Raw genomic sequence first — 26,253 nt, forward strand, 5'->3', positions numbered from 1 at the left:
GTGTGGCGCAAACCTAACACTGCCCATGCCCCAGGACACACCATCCCTACAGTGAAGTACGGTGGTGGCAGCATCATGCTGTGGGGATGCTTCTCATCTGCAGGGACTGGGCATCTTGTTACAATAGAAGGAAGAATGGATGGAGCAAAATACAGGAAAATACTGCAAGAGAATCTGCTTCAGTCTGCTAAAAAACTGGAGCTTGGGAGGAAATTCACCTTTCAGCAGGACAATGATCCCAAGCACAAGGCCAAAGCAACATTGGAGTGGCTCAAGAACAAAAAGGTGAATGTCCTACAGTGGCCCAGTCAAAGGCCTGATCTCAATCCCATTGAGAATCTGTGGCACTATTTGAAAACCACGGTCCACAAGCGTCGTCCAACCAACCTGATCAACCTGGAGCAAATCTGCCAAGAAGAATGGGCCAAAATCACTCCGACACTGTGTGCAAAGCTGGTACATACTTACCCCAAAAGACTTAAAGCTGTTATTGCAGCAAAAAGTGGCTCTACCAAATATTAGTTTGGGAGTTGAATACTTATGCAAGCAAGATATTTCAGTTTTTTATTTTTCTTAAAAATATTTCCCAACATAAAACCAATGTCATCTTACAATAGTTGATTTTGAGTTTAAGTGGTCCAAAATAAATGTTGTGGCAATGTTGTTAAAACGACACTTGATAACGTTGTAGAAACGTCATGTATCAACTAATACACAACACTGTGGGAAGGTTGTGGTTTGGTTGTGAAAAACACAACGTTGTGACAATGTTGTGCAACATTAGATAAGAAAATCGCAATTGTTTGCCTATCCCATAAGCCATAGACAGCAGCTATAATAAAACATATTTGTGTTATATATATATATATATATATATATATATATATATATATATATATATATATATATATTTGTATTTAACAGCAGATAAACATCGGGCCAGACTTCATCGTCAGCAACAATCACGGGGGTGCTGTCATTATTCGTGTTCATTCAGTCACTCGCATTGGGCAGAATTGGCAAATAACCATTTTTATATTTGTCAGGATAATAATTCTTAATGAATTTCATTAAAATGGTTGACAACATTTAAGAATAAACTGTGCTGTAGGAAATGAAATTAAATAAAAGCAAAAAAAGTAATCAAGACTTTGTCATTCTTATTGAGAATGGAAAACCCGCGATCGCCTTAGCGTGCTTAAATCAAGTGCTCGAGCAAAGTTCTCAGAAGGTGGTAGAGAGACGCGAGAGACAAGAAAGTTCATCAATAGCTATAGATTAGATAGATACAGAGAGATAAGTGTTAGAAAAGTATTAGATTAGTGTTAGATAAGTGTTATGTGTTATTATAAGTATTAGACAGGTTATAGATACATTGGGCTTTTATTTGATTATTGTTAGATATGTTTTTAGACATGTGTTAGTTATTAGATAAGTGTTGGGTTTTAGATAAGTGTTATTATAAGTGTTAGTTATTAGATAAGTGTTAGATAGGGTTAGATTTTAGATAAATGAAGACAGAAGACAACATCATTGTCACATTTTAAGGTAAGGACACATTTTTTGATAAATGTACATAAAAGCAAAACTGTTAATATTTTGTGAGATGTTAATATTAACGCCTTTACACTAATCATTGATGTTCTCATTTTTATACAGATATATTTTAAACAAACTTCTGTTATTTTCTGTCAGTAGGCTATATTTTTTGGAGGGGGTTATATTTTCAGCTACGATACAGGCTACTTAAACATGGGTCCTGAGCAGAATCTGCCAAATATTCCAGTTCTTTTAGATGTTCAAACGATTTGACATACCTACACCTTAGCTTTTAATAAATAACCCGTTCCAGGTTCAATTTCATTTTACATTTCACCAAATCAAAAAAACAAACAACTCTAGTGATAAATTTGCTAAGTTGTCAACACTACTTTGCTATTTTCTAGTGCACCAAGAATTTAAAATGGACAAAGAGTGGTGGTATAAAAAGAAAGATTACAGAAGTGGACTCTGAAGCAGCACCTGTAATACAGAGTACCGATACTCGACCCAAGATTTACGAGATATAGAAAAAGATGGTTCTGAAAGACAGGAAAGCTGCAATGTCGCTGATTGAGATGCTACTACAAGTATTGTATCCACCAGATGAAACAAATGCATTAATTTAGCCTGGCAATATTCTGTCTTATTGTATGTTTCAGTTTTGAATTATATTTACATATATGTTTTCGTTTATAAGCAAAAATAAATAATCCTGCTATCCAGCTGCACTGAAAATGAATGGAGAGAATATATTAAATCTAGTTAATAGCCTAGTCAGGATTTTTTGCTAGGTGTTTTTTTTTTTTTTTTTAAATGATGATGATTATTATTTTTTTAATTTATTTTTTAATGGGACCCTACCCCTCACCTGCATTTGAGTGTTAACACCCCAAAATGTTGGCCACCAGCATGTAGTTTGAACTAAAGTAAGCAGCTTTTAAAATAGGCATAATTAAATGAGTTCTCACACAAAAAGCATGCAACAAATGTGTATGCGTTATAAAAACATTGCAAATAAAGATATTATAGCTAGTTAACCCACATGACTGTTAAAGTTATAGTTTAGACTTCAAACTATCGAAATAGCTTGCAAACAAAACAAAAATTGATATTAATGTTAGTATCTTAATTCTGTTCTCCCAGAGACGAAACACTACAGTGAAACCTAACCAGAACATGGAAGATGACACTTGAATTTAATTTGGAAGATTTTTTTGATTTAGTGCAAATAAATGTTTTTTTATTTAAAATGAACAAAAACGGTGGCAATGTCTCATTGTGTGCATATAACTGAACAGGTGCTAGAAATATTATAGTAATATATTATAGAAGTGTTGTGGTTATGTTGTTATGTCATGGTGCTGTGGTTATATGTTGATTATTTTATTAAGGTTTATATGTTGTGAATGAGCCGCGACCCTCACCAGGAGAAGCAGATCAATAATGGATGGATGTGAATGAGGCTGTACTAAACTGAAAGGAATGAATGTGTAAATGAAGTATCCATTGCTGAAATTAATATTGGTGCTTAATATGTACAGCAAATAAGTATATACTTTACTGCACACATTTAATTCATTAAAGGTGTACTAGTTAACGTCAATTTCTTTCAATGTAATTTCACAATGTTGTAAGAACATAAGTACAATGTTGTGGTTATGTTGTCAGAACATTCTAGTCACGTTGTCACGACGTAATTTTACAACATTGCCAAAACATAAAAGAAATTTGTGATGTTAAACTGTTAGCTGGGATACAGTAGGGGCTACCTGTTGATGTTTGTTGTCATGCCAATGAGGGGGCGAAAGCTGGAGTGTGATTGGTTAGAGAGACAAATTTACGCCCGACGCGCACAGAAAAATAGGGCAAGGTCTATTTTTGACACAGTCGGTTTTACATGATGCGTCCAGAGTGAATGCCTCCACAAGATGTACTGTATTCTAAAAAAAAGAATTTACACCAGACTTTGATGCCTTGATGCGATGCGCTCAGTGTGAAAGGACCTTTACTCCACTTCGGAGCGCTAACTCTTTCTCCGTCCCTAACTAAAACTGGACAACTACGTCGTTTACCATTAAAACCAAGTAATACACTTTCAAAAGCACAAACAAAAAGGTTTTCACACCACATTTTTCACCGCACAGGTCTTTTCACTGTGACAGCCTCTCTTCACACAGACTGGAGACTGCCCCGTTACACACATTAAATCATAAAACAATTAAACAGGTCATCAAATTCAATAAACTAATTACACCTGTGTCTGTGTGAGCATAGCCAAACCCACACCCACAATTAACTCCATCAATGCCAGCCACCAACACATTTTCTTTACACATTTGCCCTTCCACAATGCATACATATACATACACACAAGAAAAATTAGTTGGTGAACCAGACCCAAAAGACCAGGGGTATCCTACTCCAGTCCTGGGAGAAATACTTGCAGCAATTATACTTCCATACGATTTATATCAGAATATCTACTATATTAGGATCAAATTTCCAACAGTACATACATAAAATAAACTTTCATTTTATATATTATTTCTGCCTGCCTGTAGTAACTAAAACTTCAGATGTCCATATGGATTAAAAACCGATCGGTTAGTAAGTTAAAAACACTGTGCTACATGTTTGGACTAAGATGAATTCAGAAAGTCCTACTCAATCAAACAAACTACCATTTGCTGTTTCTAGGTAATATGTCACCAAGCATGATATAGTTTTGCAATTCACATGTGCAACACAGGAAACCTTATTTCAAGGAGAGTTTACAAACCTAAATCCATGCAACAATTGTGAGCTGTTATCTAATACATTACTTGGGTATAAATAAATATTACATGATCATAATATTTATATTATTAACCAAACATGATGAATATGAAGCCTATTGTGGACAAAGTTCTGACCTCAGCAACCTGTTCTTGACCCCAGAAGCAGGCATAGTGCAGCGGTGTGTTCCCATGTTCATTCACTGCATTGGTGTCTGCTTTGCACTGGATCAGCTGAAACACAAAGGTAACCCATTATACACAGGTTTCACATATGGAATTACACAACATAAGAAAATGATTGCTGAATATAAAATGATTAGAGCTTTATTACTTTAATGGGCTAGCCATCTTACAAGAGCAATGGTACCCACCAAAATGTTTTCAATTTACTAAGAATGCTGAACAACGCTGCTCATTAATGCCACTCAGACAAATGACTGGTATCCCTGAATAGGTAACCCTCTTCAAAAACAGGTAAAGTATTTGAATATGTAATAGGGATTCAATTATTATGATTTTCCCAAACCGAAACTGACATTTGCATAAAATTCCAAATCGAATGATTACTGACAAAGATAAAACTGAACAGAAACCGATTTTCTTTTTGTACAATGAGAAAACGTCGGCAGTTTCAGCACTACGCCAGTGGGCACTGTCGGATGCTAATCACTTTGCTGCATGTAGACATAGTTCATAGTAATATAATCATTTCAACATAGTAACATAAATCAAACATTGTGACAAGACCTACTCCTGATGGGTTCTAGCAGCCCTCAGTACTGTGTGCTGATGAAAGATGCTGGTGCTGCTACCTAAATGCATGTAACAATTTCTCATTTCTCTGTGATTCAGTAGTACAGACAGAATGATGCATTGTGATGGTGTGACTGAGGGAGTACTGTGGTTGAGGAATCATATCGTCACAAAGAAAAACTGCCTGTGCTTACCAGCTGCAAGCCTGTCACGTACTGGTACGTATATCACAGGTTGAAAACCCATGGGTTGTAAGAATGTGTGAAAGGGTAGCGAACAAACTTTGAAAATAGATAATATTTTAAATATTTTATAAACACTTTTTTTTTTTTTTTTAAATAGGTGCCGTTAGTGCTACACCGCATGTTAACGGTGTGCATACTAATAAAGTTATTTTAACAGAAGCAGGTGCCACTGATTAGCCAATCAAATGCAACATTGTTTTATTAAAAACTTGCAGTGGAGGTTAGAGTGTGTTTTAGTCAGTGAAGTGAGTCTTTTAGTTAGTGAAAACTGAGAAATTGTTCAACTGTCCTGTTGCACCTAGCAGTGATAGAAGGAATTCTTCACAATTTAAGAAAAGTAAATCGTAGGTATGACCCTGCTTACTTAAAGTTTGGGTTTTTGTTTATTGAGGGGGAACACAGGCCGCAGCGCATTATTTGCAGTGAATTGTTAGCAAATGAAAGAAAAAACCATCAAAACTATGTGGGCATTTGGAGGCAAAGCATCCAAGCTATAAAGACACACCTCTTATTTTTTTTCAATGAAAATACAAAGATATTGAAACGTCATTAAAAAAACTTGAAACGTGTGTACTGTCCAGGAGCAAGCATTGCGTGCCTCTTACATTGTTGCACACTGTACTACAAAATGTTAATTTTTGCTATTAACATGTGCACTTCATTGTTGGTTAAGTCAGCTGCAAAAAAGTTGAAAACAGTCCCTCTTTTATGATACAATACGGAGAAGAATCTTTGATATTTCAGAAGACAAACTGCAAACTGACTACCTTTCAGTAAGTGATTGTTTTGCATTACAATTAGACAAATCTACAGGATGTAGCAAAAAAAAAAAACAATTTTGCTGGTTTATGTGAGGCATGTATAGGGAAGTGATTTTCAGGAACAGTACCTGTTTAGTGTTGATTTGCCTACTTCTACTACTGCTCCTAATATATTTGGTGCGCTGGATAATTACTTGGAGTCAGTGGGATTGTAGGGTCGCAAAATGAAGTGCAGAGATGATCAGAGACAATCGATCACACTGATCGTTGCATCAAAGGTTTATTGCAGTGGTCATCAAAATACAGAGCGCTCCGGAGAATAACAGTCACTTCATCAGTAACTAGTGTATTCTGCCGGGGTAAAGCATGTACATGGGTTATATAGTTCCTACATCACATCCCTTGCTCCTATCAGGGTTTGGCGTGCCTAATCCTAACCCCCCCTCCGTTGCATTTGTTATATTAATTTCAGAAACCAGTTAAGATTAAGCAAGCATTTTATGGTTAAGCAAACATAGCACTTCTTCTCCCCTTCCTCTGTCCCCAATCATCTGACTCTGACTCAACCTAAGGGTGTGATGGAACATTCTGTCCTTTCACCTTTCACAAGTTCTTCATATTGCAAAACTATACCCCAATGATCGATAGTTGATCCTGTTTCGTTCCTTCAGGATTGGGCGGGCCAAAGTGTGCTGGTGTTACAACAGATTGAGCCGCTTCAATGACTGGGAAGCATGCAGGTGTTGTGCAAAGACTCCTTTCGAAAGCACCCTGAACAGGAACCACCGTTTCCTGCACGGCCTTCATGTCCATTTTTGCTACAATAAATGTTTGCGCATCTTTTTCTTTTAATGTACGACACATGTATGAATAATAATTTCACTGTACATTTTGCAAATTTTTAATAAACGTGCGTCACAGGGTAGCCGTGTGGTGACGTCAGGCCAGATGAAGGAAGAAAAAGAATACTGCAGGTACAGTGCAGTGGCTTTTGCGCCGTTTTATTTTTAAATAACAAAAAATAAAATAAATATTTTAACAAAAACACTGCTCGAACAAAATAAAAAAAGGTACACAAAACAAAATCACAAACACAAAAAACTAAACACATAGGTCAGGCTGGGCAGATCGCTTTCACTGATCCTGCAGTGGGGGGACCAGCAGGTATGCTCCCTCTGCTGGTGGAGATGGACACAGCAGGTCTTCTGCTGTAGGTGGTGGAGGCGGAACCAGCAGGTATTCTCCCTCTGCTGGTGGAGGTGAGAGCGGCAAGCAGTCCTCCCACAGCGGTGGAGGCAGAACCAGCAGGCACTCTCCCTCTGCTGGTGGAGATGGGAGCGGCAAGCAGTCCTCCCACAGCGGTGGAGGCAGAACCAGCAGGTATTCTCCCTGTGGTGGGGGTGGTGAGCGGCAAGCCGTCCACCCACTGCGGTGGAGGCAACCCTCGCCGTTCGTCAGGTGGGTGTCCACACTACCAGCAGGTATTCTCCCTCTGCTGGTGGAGACGTGGGCTGTGGACATTCGACCTCCTCCCTTTTGGGCTGTGGACGCACCGACTCCACCCTCTTGGGCGCTGGAGATGGTCGGGTCTGGTCCATCGCCAGACCCTGGTTCCACGCCTCTTCATACCGCGAGTCCCTGTAAGGGCAGTCCTCCCGGACGTGCTCAAACTCACCACAGGCGCCGCACATAGGAGCCCCTTCCATTCTCCACTGCTCTTGTCTGGCTGCCCAGTCTGGTGGTCCAAATTGAGTTTGCACCCGGGACCACCACCTCTTGCTCTGCTGTGGTTGCTGCTGTTGCCTCTGCTGCTGTTTGCAGTTCTTCCTTCCCATCCTCCTCTTCCTCACTCCACAAGTAATAATAAATAAACCCAAAAAACTACAGTACCGTTTTCTGGCCTGAATCCAGAAGGCACTGGTGAATCCCACCCTGCCACTCTGTGGTGACTTCAGGCCAGGTGCGGGAAGAAAAACTAAAGAAAAATACTGCAGGTATGGTGAAATGGTGCTTGCACCGTTTATTTTTAAATAACAAAAAAATTAAACTAAACACTAAACACACAGGTCAGGCTGGGCAGATCGTTTTCACTGATCCTATGTATATTTTAGTTTAATTTTTAAACTGTTCTTGCTCTGTTCTCTCCTCTGAACACCCACCCAGAACTGAGAGTGCTGCAGGTTTATATGCAGGTGACCATCTCCCGATTAGCAAGAAATTAATCACTTAATTCGGGAGATGGCCACCTTCTGCACAAGGTTATTAATGTGGATGGGGCTTCCCATCCACGCTGCAAAACAATACAAAACATACGGCTCTTCACCATCACATATACAAATAATAAATCATAATAATACCACTAGTACAACAAAACAAATACAAAATAATAAATTGCACGGGGCGGAGGGGTAGCCTGTTCTAAAAATAAACAAATACATATACAGGGCTCCTCGTCCTGTTAGACGCAAAATTAGCAAACTTGTTTTTTTTTGCTTCTTGCTTGCAAAATTTTGTTTTACAGTAATTGCTTATTACGCAGTGAAAAGTGTGTAATTTTTTTCATATTAACATAAAAGCCTTCGCCAGACTTCAGACAATAAGAAAAACATATTTAGTCTTGTTTACAAATAAATATGCTATTTATTCAGCAGAGTTAATTATTTGCTTTCTGCCGGAGATTGTAATCCAATAACGAGCTCAAGTACACAAGTGCTACCTGACAGCAAACTAAATCACCCCAAATGTTCATAAACAAAATACTTACTGTGGTGAAATCTGTAACAAACTCCCATGGAGACAGACAAATCAAAATGCAATTCACTAAAGCTGCGTCCTAACCAATAGAAATGTTCTGTTTTTTATGCCGATCTGCGACGTCTTAGCATCCATTGTTTCACTGAAACTTTCACTTTTCATTTACATGAGAAACTACCATATATAACATCAAAGCTAAACTTTTTACCTGAAATTATACAATATCGCTTTTTTTCTAGACCAAGAATGCTTCCTGATCCAAAAGAAAAAGAAGACATTTTTACAGATGTTGATGGGATGCCAGGAGTTCTCCTGGATGATGAACTTTGGCACACATATTTTATTGAAGAATCTGAACATGAGCCAGTGACAGTTCCAGTATCAATCACAGTCTACACAAGGTAGATTTTATATATATATATATATATATATATATATATATATATATATATATATATATTATATATATATATATATATATATATAAAATCTGTGCTTGTTTAGTTTTCAATATAAATTTTAGGAAAATCTTTTTATACCAAAAGTTTTGCTTTTCTAAATGAGGAAAAACAATTTACAAGAAACCAATGTTTCTTATGTTCTTAAATTAATAAATAAAGTCGTTAAAAGGTTTTACCATTAACGTATTGTAAGTAATGAGCGGACAGTATTGTCTACAAGGTGCTAGAAATTTCAATATGATAATGGAGAACCTAATTCTAAAGAAGTCTACAAAACGCTGGACTGTAGGGGAACATTCTTAGAGAGTATAAAAGGGTTAGGCATAGGATGATTGCTGACATTACCAAGAAGTCAACATGGGAAAAGAAAAAGAGCTATCTAAAGACCTTAGGCAGAAAATTAATTACTGACTTAATAGCTGAAGAAGGAGACAAGAAGATTTCCAAGCATTTGAGTATTCTAATTTCAACTATTGTTTGTATTATCAAGAAGTACAAGACTGAGTTCTTCCATGGTCTGACTGTCATGCCACTCATGGACTCATGGTACTGTCAGACAGCTCGGTCTGGAAGAAAGAAGGTTCTTTCAGCAAGAACAAGTAGAAGAATTGTAAAGAAGGTTAATATCAATTGATTGCCAAAGATATTCAAAGTGAACTGACTGCAAATCAGACCGGAGTTTCCATTTCAACCATAGGTTGAATATTGCATGTTGAAGGTCTCAATGGTCGTGGGACAAGGAAAAAGCCACTCATGAAAACGATACAAGAACAATCGATTAAACCTTTGCGGTCCTATGTCGGACCAGGTCCGACATTACAATTTTTCCTTTCCGGTCCGTCAGCGTGTAATGGTAAAAAAGGAAAGGCTGACTGGGGACCCGGCCCCCTGGATGAGATCCTCCCAGTAGTACTCAAAGAAATGAAAGAAGTAATTTACAAACCGCTAACCAAGATCATGCAGCAGTCTCTTGACACAGGGGTGGTACCGACAGACTGGAAAATTGCAAACGTAATACCGATCCACAAAAAGGGAAACAAAACTGAACCAGGTAACTACAGACCAGTAAACCTGACTTCTATTATATGCAAACTTATGGAAACTATAATAAGATCCAATATGGAAAATTACCTATATGGTAACAGGGTACTGGCAGACAGTCAACATGGTTTTAGGAAAGGGAGATCGTGCCTAACTAACTTGCTTGATTTTTTTTGAGGATGCAACATCCATAATGGATAATTGCAAAGCATATGTCATGGTTTATTTAGATTTCCAGAAAGCTTTTGACAAAGTCCCGCACAAAAGATTCATTCTCAAACTGAACGCAGTTGGGATTCAAGGAAACACATGTACATGGATTAGGGAGTGGTTAACATGTAGAAAACAGAAAGTACTGATTAGAGGAAAAACCTCAGAATGGAGTGTGGTAACCAGCGGTGTACCACAGGGATCAGTATTAGGTCCTCTGCTATTCCTAATCTACATTAATGATTTAGATTCTGGTATAGTAAGCAAACTTGTTAAATTTGCAGACGACACAAAAGTAGGAGGAGTGGCAAACACTGTTGCAGCAGCAAAGGTCATTCAAAATGATCTAGACAAGATTCAGAACTGGGCAGACACATGGCAAATGACATTTAATAGAGAAAAGTGTAAGGTACTGCACGCAGGAAATAAAAATGTACATTATAAATATCATATGGGAGATATTGAAATTGGAGAAGGAATCTATGAAAAAGACCTAGGAGTTTTTGTTGACTCAGAAATGTCTTCATCTAGGCAATGTGGGGAAGCTATAAAAAAGGCTAACAAGATGCTCGGATACATTGTGAAAAGTGTTGAATTTAAATCAAGGGAAGTAATGTTAAAACTGTACAATGCACTTGTAAGACCTCATCTTGAATATTGTGTGCAGTTCTGGTCACCTCGCTATAAAAAAGATATTGCTGCTCTAGAAAGAGTGCAAAGAAGAGCGACCAGAATTATTCCGGGCTTAAAAGGCATGTCATATGCAGACAGGCTAAAAGAATTGAATCTGTTCAGTCTTGAACAAAGAAGACTACGTGGCGACCTAATTCAAGCATTCAAAATTCTAAAAGGTATTGACAGTGTCGACCCAAGGGACTTTTTCAGCCTGAAAAAAGAAACAAGGACCAGGGGTCACAAATGGAGTTTAGAAAAAGGGGCATTCAGAACAGAAAATAGGAGACACTTTTTTACACAGAGAATTGTGAGGGTCTGGAATCAACTCCCCAGTAATGTTGTTGAAGCTGACACCCTGGGATCCTTCAAGAAGCTGCTTGATGAGATTTTGGGATCAATAAGCTACTAACAACCAAACGAGCAAGATGGGCCGAATGGCCTCCTGTCGTTTGTAAACTTTCTTATGTTCTTATGACTACTGGAGCACTGCAACTCTCTATGATGGTCAATGGGCTCAATCTTTTATGAGCCGAGACCGTATCAAGGCCCTGCTAACAATGCTTCACATTGTCCATCCTGAAGCTGAAGACAATAATGACCGTCTCCGAAAGCTGCGGTACTTGGACCACATCAAGGAAACATGCCAAGACCTGTAGAAACCCAAATAAAATCTGTTGGTTGATAGTAAAGTCCAAGGGATGCTCTGGAATGAGGCAGTACATGGAAGGACAAACCCACACACTGGGGATTTAAACTGTGGGTCCTTGGTTGTTCAGAGAGGCTACACTGTGGACTTTAATGTCTACACTGGCAGCAGGGATGGTCATGTATTTGACCTTTCCAAAAAGGTTGTGCTAAACCTAAATGAGGCATTTTAAAAAGCAAGGGTACTGTATATGGTTTGATAACTTCTACACATCACCTTCCTTGATGGTCGAGTTAATGGAGCATGGGTTTTCTGCATGTGGCACTTGTAATCCCAACAGAAGGCATTTTACCCCCAACTCAAAGATTATAAGGCTTGGTACAGGAAGGCAAAGCGTGGTGACATGAGGTGGAAGAGGCTACCTGAGGGGAACCTTCTGGCCATACAATGGAAGGACACCCGCACTGTCACCATTCTATCAACATTTCACACGCCATCCGAGACTGTTACTGTGCACAGGAATGTGCGGGACCAGGGCAAATGGACAGTAAAGGATGTCCAACAACCTCAGGCAATCCATGACTACAACATGAACATGTGAGGCGTTAACAAGTCTGATCAGCTTATTCAGAAACACAACTTTCTAATCAAGTCTCTGAAGCGCTGGAAAAACTGGCCCGCCAGCTGGGCAACACCAATACCACCTGCAAGACGCCACTGTTTACTTCTTGAAGAAGCCTTGGTAAACAGCCAACGACACCACTGTTCCTTGCGAGCCACTTGCCAGAGGTTGCTGAAATCAGAATGTACTGTTTCCTTTGCCACAAGTTTACCAAAAGGGAGGTGAAGATTGTTTACTTTTATAAATGGTACAGGCTGTGATGGCAAACCCTTTTGCCTCAACATAGCAACTGCTTCAGTGTGCTTCCTGAGCACATTTGAGCTGCTAACTTGTGTCTGCATCTGGAACTTCCTCTGAAATCTTCTTTTTCTGAGCTTCAATCACTGTGTAGAATAAGACATTCAGGAACACTTCTTTTCCTCCTGGCAACGTACCAACATCTGCACTATTTTATTTAGTTAAATATGGTATAAAAATATATAAATATATTATATATATATATATAATATATGTATATTTATATATAATATATTTTTTTTTTTTTTTTTTTTTTTAGAGTGGCTCTCAAAAGCATTCACCCCCCTTGGACTTTTCCACATTTTACTGTGTTACAGCATGGAATCAAAATGGATTTAATTAGGAATTTTTGCCACTGATCAGATCCATAATGTCAAAGTGAAAAATAAAACCTACAAATTGTTCTAAATTAATTACAAATAGAAAATAGAAAATAAAAATAAGACTGACGTATAAATATTCAAATCTGGAATAACGTTCTTCAAAAGCACCAATCAGGAGTAGGATACAAGAACATTTCCAAGGCACTGAATATCCCCCGGAGCACAGTAAAGTCCATTATAAAGAAATGGAGAGAATATGGCATACTGTGAATCTGTCTAGAACAGGCCGTCCTCAAAAACTAGTATCTGGGCGAGAAGGGCACTAGTCAGGAAGGCCACCAAGAGGCCTATGGCAACTCGAAAGAAGTTACAGTCTTCCACGGCTCAGCTGGGAGTCACTGTGCATACAGCAACAATAGCCCGGGTGCTTCACAAAACTGGCCTTTATGGGAAAGTGGCAAAAAGAAAGCCATTGTTGAAAAAAAAAAAAAAAAAAAAAAAAAAACTCAAAACAAATCTTGGCTAGAGTTTGCCAGAAGATATGTAGGAGACTCAGACCAAGTGGAAGAAGATTCTATGGTCTGATGAGACCAAAACAGAGCTTTTTGGCCTCAACACTAAGCGCTATGTTTGGCGCAAGCCTAACACCACCAATCATCCTGAGAACACCATCCCTACCGTGAAGCATGGTGGTGGCAGCATCATGCTATGGGGATGCTTCTCTGCGTCAGGGCCTGGAAAGCTTGTGAAGATAGAGGGCAAAATGGATGCAACAAAATACAGAGAAATCCTAGATGAAAACCTGCTGAAGTCTGTGAGACAATGCCAGCAGGACAATGACCCCAAACATACAGCCAAAGCCACACTGGAGTGGCCCAGTCTATGCCCTGACCTCAATCCAATAGAGAATATGTGGAAAGTGTTTAAAAGTAATTCTAATCTAAGTAAAAACAGGTTTAAAATTTGACGTATATGTGTCGCTGTGAGTCCTGACCGTGCCCCAAATGCGCAGTATGCGGTCCATATGTGGGGGTCGGTCATATGTCGGACCAGGTCCAGCATTACAATTTTCTCTTTCCGGTCCGATATCAGACCCTATCCGACATCATCAAAAAGATGTCAAGAACCCGTCTCTTGTCATTTTTTCTCCGCAAAAAAGCAGAGAAAAACTTTCAATGTCCGAGTGAGCCGAGAAAAGCCACAAAAAAAAAAAAAAAAAAAAAAAAAAAAAAAGGGTCAGATCTTTGCAATACAGTCCCTGCACCACAGACGTAAACAAACAAGATAGCTGTGTCCTCATCCAGCTCTCAAAGAATATCATGGACATTTGCCAAGCTTATTGAGATGTTATAGTAATAAAATAATGACTTGGATCGCATTATTGAAGTGTCTGGTGATAAAGCGAGTCATAAGGAAATGATTTATCAGTACGCACCACAATGAAGAGGTATGTGATAAATACAGCGAACAAGGGGTAGGGCATGGCTGGAGATGCAGTAATGAGTGTCCTGTTTATATGCAGTGCCTTTTAAAACTGTTTTACTTTGAATAACATTACTTTTAAAACAGTAAGTGTAAAATAATCAGCCTGTGTGAAAATATATTGGACCCGACACGTCTGACAGACGCTGAATAAATGGACCACAAAGGGTTAAATGTTAAAGTGATCCTTGATATTTACCGGTTCAACAGACAGTCAGCTATTTGATAATGTACTACACTCTGAGTTTTAAATGGTAAACTGCACTAACTAAAATAAGCTAAAACCCACTCAATCACGTCTCAAAAAGGTAAAAAAAAAAAAACTGTCAAACAGCTGTGTAAAATCATGACCATAAAAGTTATTCATAAAATTCTTTCAGATCTTCTTTCCTGTGTTTTGGCTCTCTCTGGTATCTTATCACTTTTTAGCTAGGAGTTCACTAATTGACACTTTTGAGAACATTTCTAAAGAAAAAATATTTCTTAATTGAATTTTAAAACTTTTTTTAGTATTCGTACATGGTAATTATAGATTATACTTAATCATAAAGTGAAAACCTAGTTTTCTTAATGATCCTCAGCTGTTTAGAAATACTGTAGGTGAATGTTTGTGCTGATGTCAAGTCATCTCAGTCGGCCCTTAAAAACAGAATTAGTGGAAAGTTAGTGGAACCTAGGATTTAGACAACAAAATGCAAGTACTGTATTTTAATATTTTCTTCATTTAGTATGTACAATGTTAAAGTGCATATTACATATAGTGGGTAAGTAGTATTTGTGGGGCCAGATATCTTTTGTACTTAAGCCATTTGCTGGGTAGCAACTGGCCATCAATCTTTACAAATGGATCCTGAGCCAAAAAAAGGTTTAGAACCTTATAAAACACATTATATATATGTATATAGACACGCACACACACAGTACTGTGCAAAAGTTTTAGGCAGGTGTGAAAAAATGGTGTAAAGTAAGAATGCTTTCAAAAATAGACATGTTAATAGTTAATATTTATCAATTAACTAAATGCAAAGTGAGTGAACAGAAGAAAAATCTAAATCAAATTCATATTTGTTGTGACCACCCTTTGCCTTCAAAACAGCATCAATTCTTCTAGGTACACTTGCACACAGCTTTTAAAGGAACTTGGCAGGTAGGCTGGCCCAAACATCTTGGAGAACTAACCACAGTTGTTCTGTGGATTTAGGCAGCCTCAGTTGTTTCTCTCTTCATGTAATCCCAGACAGACTCTATGATGTTGAGATCAGGACTCTGTGGGGGCCATACCATCACTTCCAGGACTCCTTGTTCTTCTTTACGCTGACGTTACAGGTCCGACATTACGATTTTTCCTTTCCTGTCCGACACCATCAAAAAAAAATGTGGTAGTTTTTTAAGGTATTTCGTCTCTAGTTGTTCAACAAAAAATGGAGGTTTATTTCGGTGAGACTCTGGCTAGGAGACTGATTTGAAACCGGAAAAATAAAGGTTGTATCTGATAGCCCCATGCACCACAGAGATAACACAGACATAAGAACATAAAGTTTACAAACGAGAGGAGGCCATTCAGCTCATCTTGCTTGTTTGTTTGTTAATAGCTTATTGACTAATGTCCATTTGTGACCCCTGGTCCTTGTTTCTTTTTTCTTTTTTCAGTTCAAGTTTTTATAGCTTCCCCACATTATCTAGATGAAGACATTTTTCTGATAGATTCAGCTTATAAACTCCTCGTAGGCTTTTTCTTTTATAAAAAAATTATAACAATGGAGATAGCTGCTTCTGCATCCAGCGCTCAGAGAATATCACATACATTGCAGAGCTTTTTGAGATGTAACAGTAATAAAATAATGACTTGGATCGCATTATTGAGGAGTTTGGTGAGAAAACGAGTGACCAGGAGAGATTTCAGTATGCACGTCTATAAAGAGGTATGTGAAAAATACAGTGAAAAAGGGGTGGGGCTTGGCTGGAGATGCAGTAGAGTGTCCTTTTGAGATTCAATGCCTTTTAAACCTGTTTTACTCAGAAAAAATATATTTTTAAACAGCGCATGTGAAAAAATCAGTGCATGTGAAAATCAACTGGACCCGACGCATCTGATAAGCGCTGAATAAATGGACCGCAAAGGGTTAAAGAGATAAAGGTAGAGAACATTATTCTTTTTTTTATTTAGTAAATTGCAAATTATTTTATTATTTTCTTCCAATTATGTTTAGGTGGTCAAGGAAATTCATGGTTAAATTCATTTTAATATAAGCATTTCTCAGGTATTTAATTCTGTTGTATGTGTGGCATGCTGTGGGGGGTTGGTTTGTTAACACCAATTCCAGAACATTTTTAACCAGATCCACTACAAAGGCTGCAGATAAGGCATAGGACACAAACTGTGTTAACTCTTTGAAGCTCGCCTTCTAAAATGTTATCTGATTGTAAGGGGTCTGTGGCAATGTTGCCCCGCCTCTGTGTGTATTTTGTTGTTGTATGTTACGTGTAGTGTGTTAATGTTGGTGTACAGTCATTGGTACATTGGTACAATATTAATGGGGCTGTGTAACACGAGTGGTTTAAAATGTATATTTGTATTTAGGCACGAGGATTGCACAGCACTTGACGTGCAGGTAAATTGTAATAATATGCGAGTACAGGGAATTGCACTTTATTAATTCACGTGCAGTTGTACCGAGACTCCAATTGAATGACTGATTAGCAATCGAGTCTCGATACAGCTGCACAAAAGCAGCATGTTTTCACTCACTCTGGGTTGTGTGTTCGGTGAGTGGAGAACAGGTGTGGAGAAGGAGAAAGTAAGAACTGAAGTAAATAAGTGATTTAAACTTACCTTGTTTGTCTGTTTGTCCACTCGTTTGTCTGTCTGTGTAGTGTTAATCCATTTTATTTGTCTGTTTATTTTGGCCTCAAGTGCCTTGTCCTGTGTTTTGTTCATCTTTCAACTTTTTATTTTCTGTCTGTTTCATTATTAAATCCTGAGCGAAACCAATCGCTCAGCTTCACCAAACTCCACCTCTCTATTTATTCTGTGTGGGTTCCCGGTTCTGGTCTGATGTCACCCACTACAGCCATCTTTGTGACACGTGGTGTCACCGTGGGATAAGCGGCGCCTCCTAGACGCAGGCCAGAGCGGGAAAAAAAAAATGGAAGGCTGGAGGGACTGCTGCACTGAGCTAAAGGAGCTCCTCAGTGGTCTGGAGGACCAAGGCTGGTGCCTTGCCTGCAGGGTGTACGGGCACGTGGAGGAGCAACCGGCGCAGGAGAGGAAAGTGAGGAGAAGGAATGGCAGGAAAAAGCTGCAGCAGCAACAGCAGGAGGAGGTTGGGGATGACAGTTGGGAGGTGTTTTTTAAAGAACCTCGCGACGGAGTTGTGCCCCAGCTGTGGGGCATATGGGCACACGTTGGCCATCTGCCCCACGTAATATGCAGAGGCGGAAGTAATGCCTGAGTGGGAGGAGCTTGTGCGTCCAGCGCCCAGACGGGAGGACCGTGAGCATCCAGCGCCCAGACGGAGGAACTGAGTGTCCAGCGCCCAGGCAGGGGGACCGCAGGAATCCAAAGTCCGAGACTGCTGTTTCCGACTCCGACTCCGACTGACTTCGGTGCGGAGAAGACGAACACGCACTGTCCTCTGAAGCAGGTTCCAGCTGACCTAAACGCTAAAAGATTACACATAACAAGAAACCTTAAATCTAAGACAGCATTTGAGCAATAACTACTGCTCGGACTGCCAAGATTAAATTTTGCTTATCTGCTAATGTCCAATGTTGCCTCGCAGGCAACTCGATTATACCCCCATGCAAGGTTCATCAAATTAGGTCACAGCTTGTACTGAATTGTCTCATGACTTAACAGTTTCCCTGTTACAGTAAAACCTTTATACTTATATTGTGTTTCAATTAGATTGGAATACCTGTGTTTAGTTTCCAAATCAAGGTTTACCCTTTTTTGTAATAAGAAACTTGATTGTGAACATATTCTCAAGCCAATTAAATGAGATGCTCGTTTTCTACCTTTCCTCTCAAGGTTATTGGTTTTTGGCATAGGTAGCTCTCAGATAAGAAAAGCTTATTTCATTTCATAGGTGTCACTGGTCAGCGAGCTCAACCCAGCTCCCTTTTTACTCAGACTTACAAAGATTCTATATGGTCATTCCTGTAAGAACATTAGGAACCAGTCTTCCAAATTCTGTGGTTTCAAGTCCCACCACTGGTCATTAAAACCCCTTGAAATAAAAATTTTAGACTGTAATAACTTGCATGAGGGGACTCCAAAAAAATGATGACACATTTGAAACTACCAAAACCTTACTTAGTTGGATTTTAAAAACCAAAACATGATAGTAAAATATTTATTTATTTATTTTTTAAGTTGTGGTGCCTACCTACGGGGATAATTGATTGACTGACCATCCATTTGTGAAAAAGCCATTTGCTGCATTCTAAAGCTAGCCAATCAGTCAATTTCAGGCACAACTGAAAGTTTTTGGTTTAGGAGGTCTTTGGTGACAGAGACAAGGGTATTTAAACAAGCTGTAAAAAGGGCAGATGTATTTATTTATTTATTAAGAAAAACCGTAAATGTAGTTTTTAAAACCCAACTAAGTTCGTAGTTTCAAATGTGTCATCCTAACAAAGAAGTCCCAAGTCCCATGCTAGTTCATAACCCCTCAGCTCCAAGCTAGTGCCAGTGGAACACATACTGTTACTGCAGAGGCAATGGCTGAATTCAGAGATGTGGCGGCAAAACCTCTTCTAGAAAATGCAGAAGACATGCTCAAGCACCTTAATAAAGATCAGCAGAGAGTGTTTGACCACACTGCCAAAATTTTGAGACAACAAACTGAAACAAATGCCCCCATCCTCCACATGTTTGAGAGTGGCACTGAAGGCACAGTGAAAACATTTCTTATTCACACTGTCACATCATGGGTGAAACAAAGCCTGGGAAAAGAAGTGGCAATCACAGCACCCACTGGAGTTGCAGCTTACAATATCAATGGGATGACCATTCACAGACTACTAATGCTTCCAGTGGAACCAAAACACTGGTGTATCATAACCTCTCTGATGAGGTACTGCAATGCCATCATACAGATATGCAAGATGCGACCCTCCTCATTATTGATGAGGTGTCCATGATTTCCAATGTCACCTTATTATACATCCATCTTTGTCTGTGTGAGATTATCCAGACTGCTACACAGATGATGGCTGGTTTGGAAAAATCAACATCTTACTTCTGGGGGATTTGCTACAGCTTCCATCTGTGCATCAGAATCCACCTTATTTGCCAGTTACTCAAGAGGAATTGCACAAACTGACTGGCTCCATGGGCTTTGTGGAATTTGTTTGCGTATGATCAACTCAAACTTAACATGCGTGTAGCAGGGAGAGATCTGTGCTGACTCTGCTGGCGCGTTAACAGGGCTGCAGGAAGATGGCGGCAGTCGGCGAACAACAGCCTGTGAGTCATGGCAGTGACACAGGGAGGTGGGAAAGTGGGTGTGTGGACTTTCCCCCTCTCTGAATGGCTGAGAGGCGAGCCTTGGGAGATTGTTGGCCCTATAAAATAACGCTCTAATGTTTCCTCAGGTCTGCCCTTATAGACGCGCTGAGAGTGCAGAAACGCTGGTCCCGGAGAGAAAAAAAGACACGAACGTGTCACAGCGAGACAGTGAGGGTGGGGAACCCTTGGGCAGACCCCTTAAAAGTCTAGCGGAGCAGGCTAGGTAGCCGGCAGCATAGGACGGAGATCCGGGTCACATGGGCAGCGGCGACCGGAATATTGATGCAGAGTGCAGCGCCTTTTATTTGTAGTTTTATTATTGTGTTATTTTTCCCTTGTTATTTTTGCCTTCTGTTTTCATTATTATTTCTTTGAGCACCTGCAAGGGTCGCCGGTATTGTGTACCATTGCTTGGTATGCCCGTGGTTCTGTTTACCATCGTTGGTAAATCAGACCACGGACCCACAGCTCCATTTGCGGGATAAACTTGAAAATAGCACCCTGAAAATAAAACTGGGCACCTGTGCGGTGCATCCAAATCCACCTGTCTGTCTCCTGTGTCAGTGAATTACCCACCACCCTTCCACAATGCGCGAGAAATAGGACAGAAATTTTGGTAACCTCCTTCACTGTGCTTGACTCGGACCCACCAATCAAGCTGATCGCAGATTGTTGACTTTATGCTTGAAACCTATGGAAGAGGAGCTATTTCCAGCTACAAGAAACAAATTATCAAACACATGAAAGACTTAGATGACAAAGATGTAAGCTCAACCTACCATACAAGTCAAAATAGGCTGCAAACTGGTGCTTCGCAAGAACATTGACATTGTCACTGGTCCCATCAATGGGGCAATAGGGAAGCTTCAAGCTGTTTCATACTGTCTGGAAAACAGAAGTATGGTCAAAACCATAACCATTAAATTTAACAATGGAGTCACCCATACCTTTGAACGTCTATGCCGAAAGTTTGAAATCATGGACAGAGTCTACATTGTTCAAGAACAGTCCCCAGTGCTCATGCAATCACCACTCAGTCCCCAGTGCTCATGCAATCACCACTCACAAATGCCAGGGTATGACTCTAAAAACAGTTTGGATCTTGGTAACTCCATTTCCTCCTATGGACAAAGTTTCGTTGCACTTTCCAGAGCTATATCCTTAAGGGGTGTCCACCTTATCAACTTTTTGACCACCACCTGCAGGTGCAGAGTACAATGGGCTTAGAGGGATTTATTGCCCTAAGGAGACCAACAAGCACAAGGGACACAAAGTAAAAGATCTACTGCTTTTAATTCACTGAGCCATCACTAATGTTCAGGAACAGCAAAAGCCTCAATCTTCTAAGAGAACACCTGCAGTTACACATCCATTCAGAGGATTGAGCAACCCCAATTTCACCTCATGCTATGCAAATGCAACATTGCAGTTCCTTCTTCACTTAGCCTCTGAAGGATTAATTAAAACAAAGTCAACAAGAGGCTATCAGGAGCTTTGTTCACTAGCTGTGATCACTTGCCATCCACTGCATCTCTAACTACTGTGGATATTTGTCACTTCTTAGGAAAAGCCTTCAATAGAGGTGAGCAGCAAGATGTTTCAGAGTTTCTCACCAAATTGTCTGAAATGTGTCCTGAAGTATGACATTCTATGTACTAGATGTAACTCCTGCTCATCAAACTGACAGGTGTTGCATGTTTACCCTCTGCATGTACCTGCTGGTACAGATTCCATGTGTTTGGAAGAACTCATTTATAGAAAAGACAAATGGGCAACGATTCTTGGTAGCAAATGTAGGCAATGCAAAATTTCTCCAATCATGAAACGTGAACTTATTCAGTCAGCAGGAAGAATGATTGCACTCCAACTTATGATTTGGGAAACCAAACCAGACGGGACCGTTACAAAGCGACACAATGCCACGTTTACTGCTGTGCCTCGCAGGCAACTCGATTAAAAATAAAAATTACTGTGGACAACTGTAAGGAATTTTGTAATAGTTTTTGAAACTGAAAGAAACTGAAGAAAGAAGCTGGGAGTGGTATATTGGGTTTTTGAGTTCTGGACAGTAAGGAAATTTGATAGTCCATATTCATATTGTTAGAATACTTTGAATATATGGTACTTTCAATGGAGAGATATTGAGCACAGAGTTTAGGTGGGGTATTTTGGAATGCAGGGTCTGTCTCAATAAACTGCAGATTGACTCGAGGGAGAGCAAATCTGACCATTTATGCGCATTTGTGAAGGGTTCTCTGTTCTGATCTTCTTGGTTGCATGGGGTAATGGGAGAATCTCAGAGATAACAGATGTAAAGGAATGTCTGTGAGGATAAGAAACTTGACACGAGTACACAGGTATAGTGAGGAGTCATAAATGCATCATTAAAAGGGTGTGTTTTGGAATCTACAAAACTGAAATGAATGCACTGACTGATCAAAGAGGCTACCAAGAGGCCAATGGCAACTTTGCAAGAGCTACAGGCTTTTATGGCCAAGACTGGTCAAAGTGTAGATAAGTGGAAACAAATTATCATTTAAATGCATGAAACTGAGTCACTGACACAACAAAATGTGAAAAACGTTCAAGGGGGTGTAGACTTTCTATAGGCACTGTATATTTGACAAAACTAATATTGTTTATCAGTTTCATTATTTCTTACACAACAGGAATGACCAATTAGCTTCCATTATCATACACGAAGGACAGAGTGTTACTTCAGGACACTATGTGTCTCTTCTTGCTGTAGGTGCTACTGGAAAATAGCTGCATGCAAATGATGCACTCACTGAAGTCAAACCATGGCCAACAAATGCAAAGAACATGGATATGGCCTTTGATGAAGAGATCGAATGCTTCACAAATGCCTAACATTAGCCTAAGTTCATAACACCTCTATAACAAGGAGAATAATGTTTTTTTCAGTATTAAAATGTGTTAGTGTAATATCTTTTAGCACTGACATGCACATGTACCTTTTTAACCATTCATAACATTGTAGTTTTGTACCTACGTAAATATCAATACCAACCAAAATATACATATTGTTTTCACCACTCATGGATGTACATTTGCAACTAAAAGAACAGTGTTTACACTTTCAATACTGTCCAAAATTCCCTTCTACCATTATTTTACTTTAAAGTCTTCTCATTTCTCTTCTATTACTCTACTTATTACTCTCTTGTCTTGTCTATTTACCATACACATTCTTGAATATCTTTCCCTCGCTTTATTCACTGTTGGATGAAGTAAAAAAAAAAAAAGAAGTGATATCTATAACAAAAACATTGTCAATGTAAAAAATCAAGTTAGAATAATGCAGCTGTCTAAAGTGGTGATATCAAACAAGAAAAAGTTGGGAGAAGCAATTGGGGCAACGATGTAAAGCATCAAGCAAATAGGCACAATGGAAAGGTGCTGGGGCCCAACATTCACACAATTGTTGCTTCTAACCAGGGTATCTGCAGGTTCCATAAAGTTAAATTTAAGACTAAGACTTTTTTAATGCCACTTGGAATGCAATTTAAGACCAATTTCGCAATAAAAAAAAAAAACGCAAAAAACTGAAGAAAAAAAAAAACTGTATTCCAACCAAATATAATTTTGGTACATTGAGGTACAGTACATACTGTCAATGGACAGCAAGAAGCTACAAGGGCGCCAGTTACTTAAGTTTAGGTACATTTTGTTCATATCTATTTATTTACGTTTGATTTGTTGAAGACCTTCATACCTTCCACACTTTTCAATTAGACCAAAAGGAGACTGAAAATTGCCATTTCCCACTCATAAAAATTCAAATCACTTAAATTCATCTGCAACTAAAACTGAATAAAACCAGAACAACAACACTACAGTACAGGCTATAGGTGAACTTCGGAGGGAGGATGGGAAGGGGAGAGAGAGAGAGAGCGAGGTCCTTGGAATACAGAGGAACACCTGTGTGCACACACACATACACCTCATGGCATGTGTCTCAATTCTGTGACTCTACTCTCGATTTCTGCTTCAACTTGTTTTATATCATTGATTTTGTCCTTGTATCTCCTCCTTAACGTGCTGGATTTGGTGATGAGCTGTGCCATCAAGCTGCCTGAGTTGCCCTGCTTCCTCAGCAAACTTGTCTGAATCTCATTCTAAACTTTGACACCTCCAGTTTTCCTCTTTTTCTTCAGTTGGCAACAACAGATTTTGAATAACGTGATGGCATCTTTGTTAGTGTTCCCTGTATACTGCTGTTACTGTCTGAATAGATCATGATACCTTGCCATAAACAAACATAAGCAAAACAACATGACAACTAGAATTCCATTACATTTGCAATCAATAACATAACAGTTAAACAGTATTTAGAGAAGTTGACTTTGAAATGTTGCAGTAAATCCACATCCACATGCCCCATGAACTGCGACCCCAGGTACCTGGACTGAACATGATCACCCACTCAAAAGCGTACATGAAGGCCCAGCTGTTTCTTGTTACCTTTTTTGTTTATATGGGAGATGAGCTTCTTTATGTACAGGGCCAATCCAAATCGAGTCATGTAGGCAGTCTTGTCCTTCCTGCATGCAAAGGTCCTGACTATTTCCAAGTCAGGAAACATTATTTTGAATAGCTCATCAGTTCCCTCATTGCCATTGTAAGACTGATGACTCACCACTGTCTTAAAAGTCCACAACACCTCCGCTTTCAGTGTAGGTGTACAGCCAAATGTTCACCAGAGATAGGTTTCTGTTGTTGACGATGTGGTTGGTAATGCTAATGGTACACTAGTACTACTGCCGGCCACAATGGCTGGGCCTGTCTGTTGTACCGGAGGCAGAGCAGAGACAGTGGAACAATACTGAGCGATGTGCATTTGACTGCGACATTTAGCAAAGCGTTTGTGTCTCTCACACTGCATATGTGATTCCACAGCTTTTATCCCACTGTGCCAAGTTTAGAAAATGTCTTGCAAAGTATGCAGCGGGCGTCGGAAAGATTTCACTCAACTGGCTTCAAACAATCATAATTGCTGTTCTCCAACCACTTATTGTTAAATTTGCATTTCCCCAAGTTAGCTAGACACAAACCAAAAGACGGTAAAGTGGGAGCGACAGCGAGTGGGAGAAGTACAGGCGTGGAAAAGTACAGAGCAGTTTAGAAGCAGAAAGGAGAAATTGCATCTTGAATTGCTTTAATCAGAAAACAGAGGACACTGGGCAAACACTGCAGCTCAAAGTCAAACAGCCGCATGTGTTTTTCTGATAACAAACAAGCTGAAACTCGGAGCAGCTGATTCCAATTCAGCGCCGTTCTGAGACACTGGCGAGGGGAGGAGCCAACAGCACAGCAGAACAACGCAGTTAAACGAGGCAGTCTTCCCAGCGACAGCGAGTGGGAGAAGTACAGGCGTGGAAAAGTACAGAGCAGTTTAGAAGCAGTTTGAAAGCAGGTTGACAACTGCAGAAGAAACTAAACTTCAAAAAAAAAACCTCAACATGGTCTTCAAGCCAGTAATCTGTGACACCTGCTTGATGTGGGAAATCCGAGAAAACCCAGCGGAGCTAAACCAAGTGTGTGTAAAGTGCCGCGCAATCCAGGATTTGCATAAACTAGTAAGTATGCTAGAAATGGAGCTGGAAGAAGTGAGACAGCAACAGGATCTTGAGGAACTGGCAAACCCACAACTCATGGAAGTCTGCATCACCCCTAACAGACTGAAAGCCACCAGGGAGATGGAAGGTCAGAACAGCTGGGTTCAGGTAGACAGAAGCAGGGAAAAAAAGAAACTTCGTCTAAACACAACCACCAGAAATCAAAACAACGAACAGATTTGAGTCACTTCAGAATTTTGATGAGCAGAACCAACAACAAGAGAATGAAAGGAACAACATCCAGGATCCCATTGACAGTGGTGACCAGACAGCAAAAAGAAGGGAGGTCATGATTGTTGGGGACTCCATATTGAGAAACACAGCAAGTTCAATTCGCAGTTTGGACCCCCTTACTACAACAGTGTGCTGCCTTCCGGGAGCCTCGGTCAAGCACATCACTGAGAACGTGGACAGGCTCCTAGAACGAACAGGAGACGACCCGGCAGTAGTCGTCCACATCGGTACAAACAACATTGGAAGAGACAGACCAAAATCCCTGCAAAACAAATTCAG

General features: G+C 39.7%; 1 protein-coding gene across 2 annotated transcripts in view; it reads right to left on the reverse strand.

The window, feature by feature from the left end:
• Window positions 1-26,253, reverse strand: part of LOC121327760 (integrin-linked protein kinase) — a 130,160-nt gene that overhangs the window by 65,475 nt on the left and 38,432 nt on the right. For both annotated transcript variants that reach the window (XM_041271945.1, XM_041271944.1), the window contains exon 4: window positions 4,455-4,550. In XM_041271945.1, the coding sequence (XP_041127879.1) occupies window positions 4,455-4,550 (96 nt within the window). The remainder of the gene's footprint in view (window positions 1-4,454; window positions 4,551-26,253) is intronic.

This window comes from Polyodon spathula, chromosome 15 (genome assembly GCF_017654505.1).
Source record: "Polyodon spathula isolate WHYD16114869_AA chromosome 15, ASM1765450v1, whole genome shotgun sequence".
In the NCBI taxonomy this organism is placed as follows: domain Eukaryota; kingdom Metazoa; phylum Chordata; class Actinopteri; order Acipenseriformes; family Polyodontidae; genus Polyodon; species Polyodon spathula.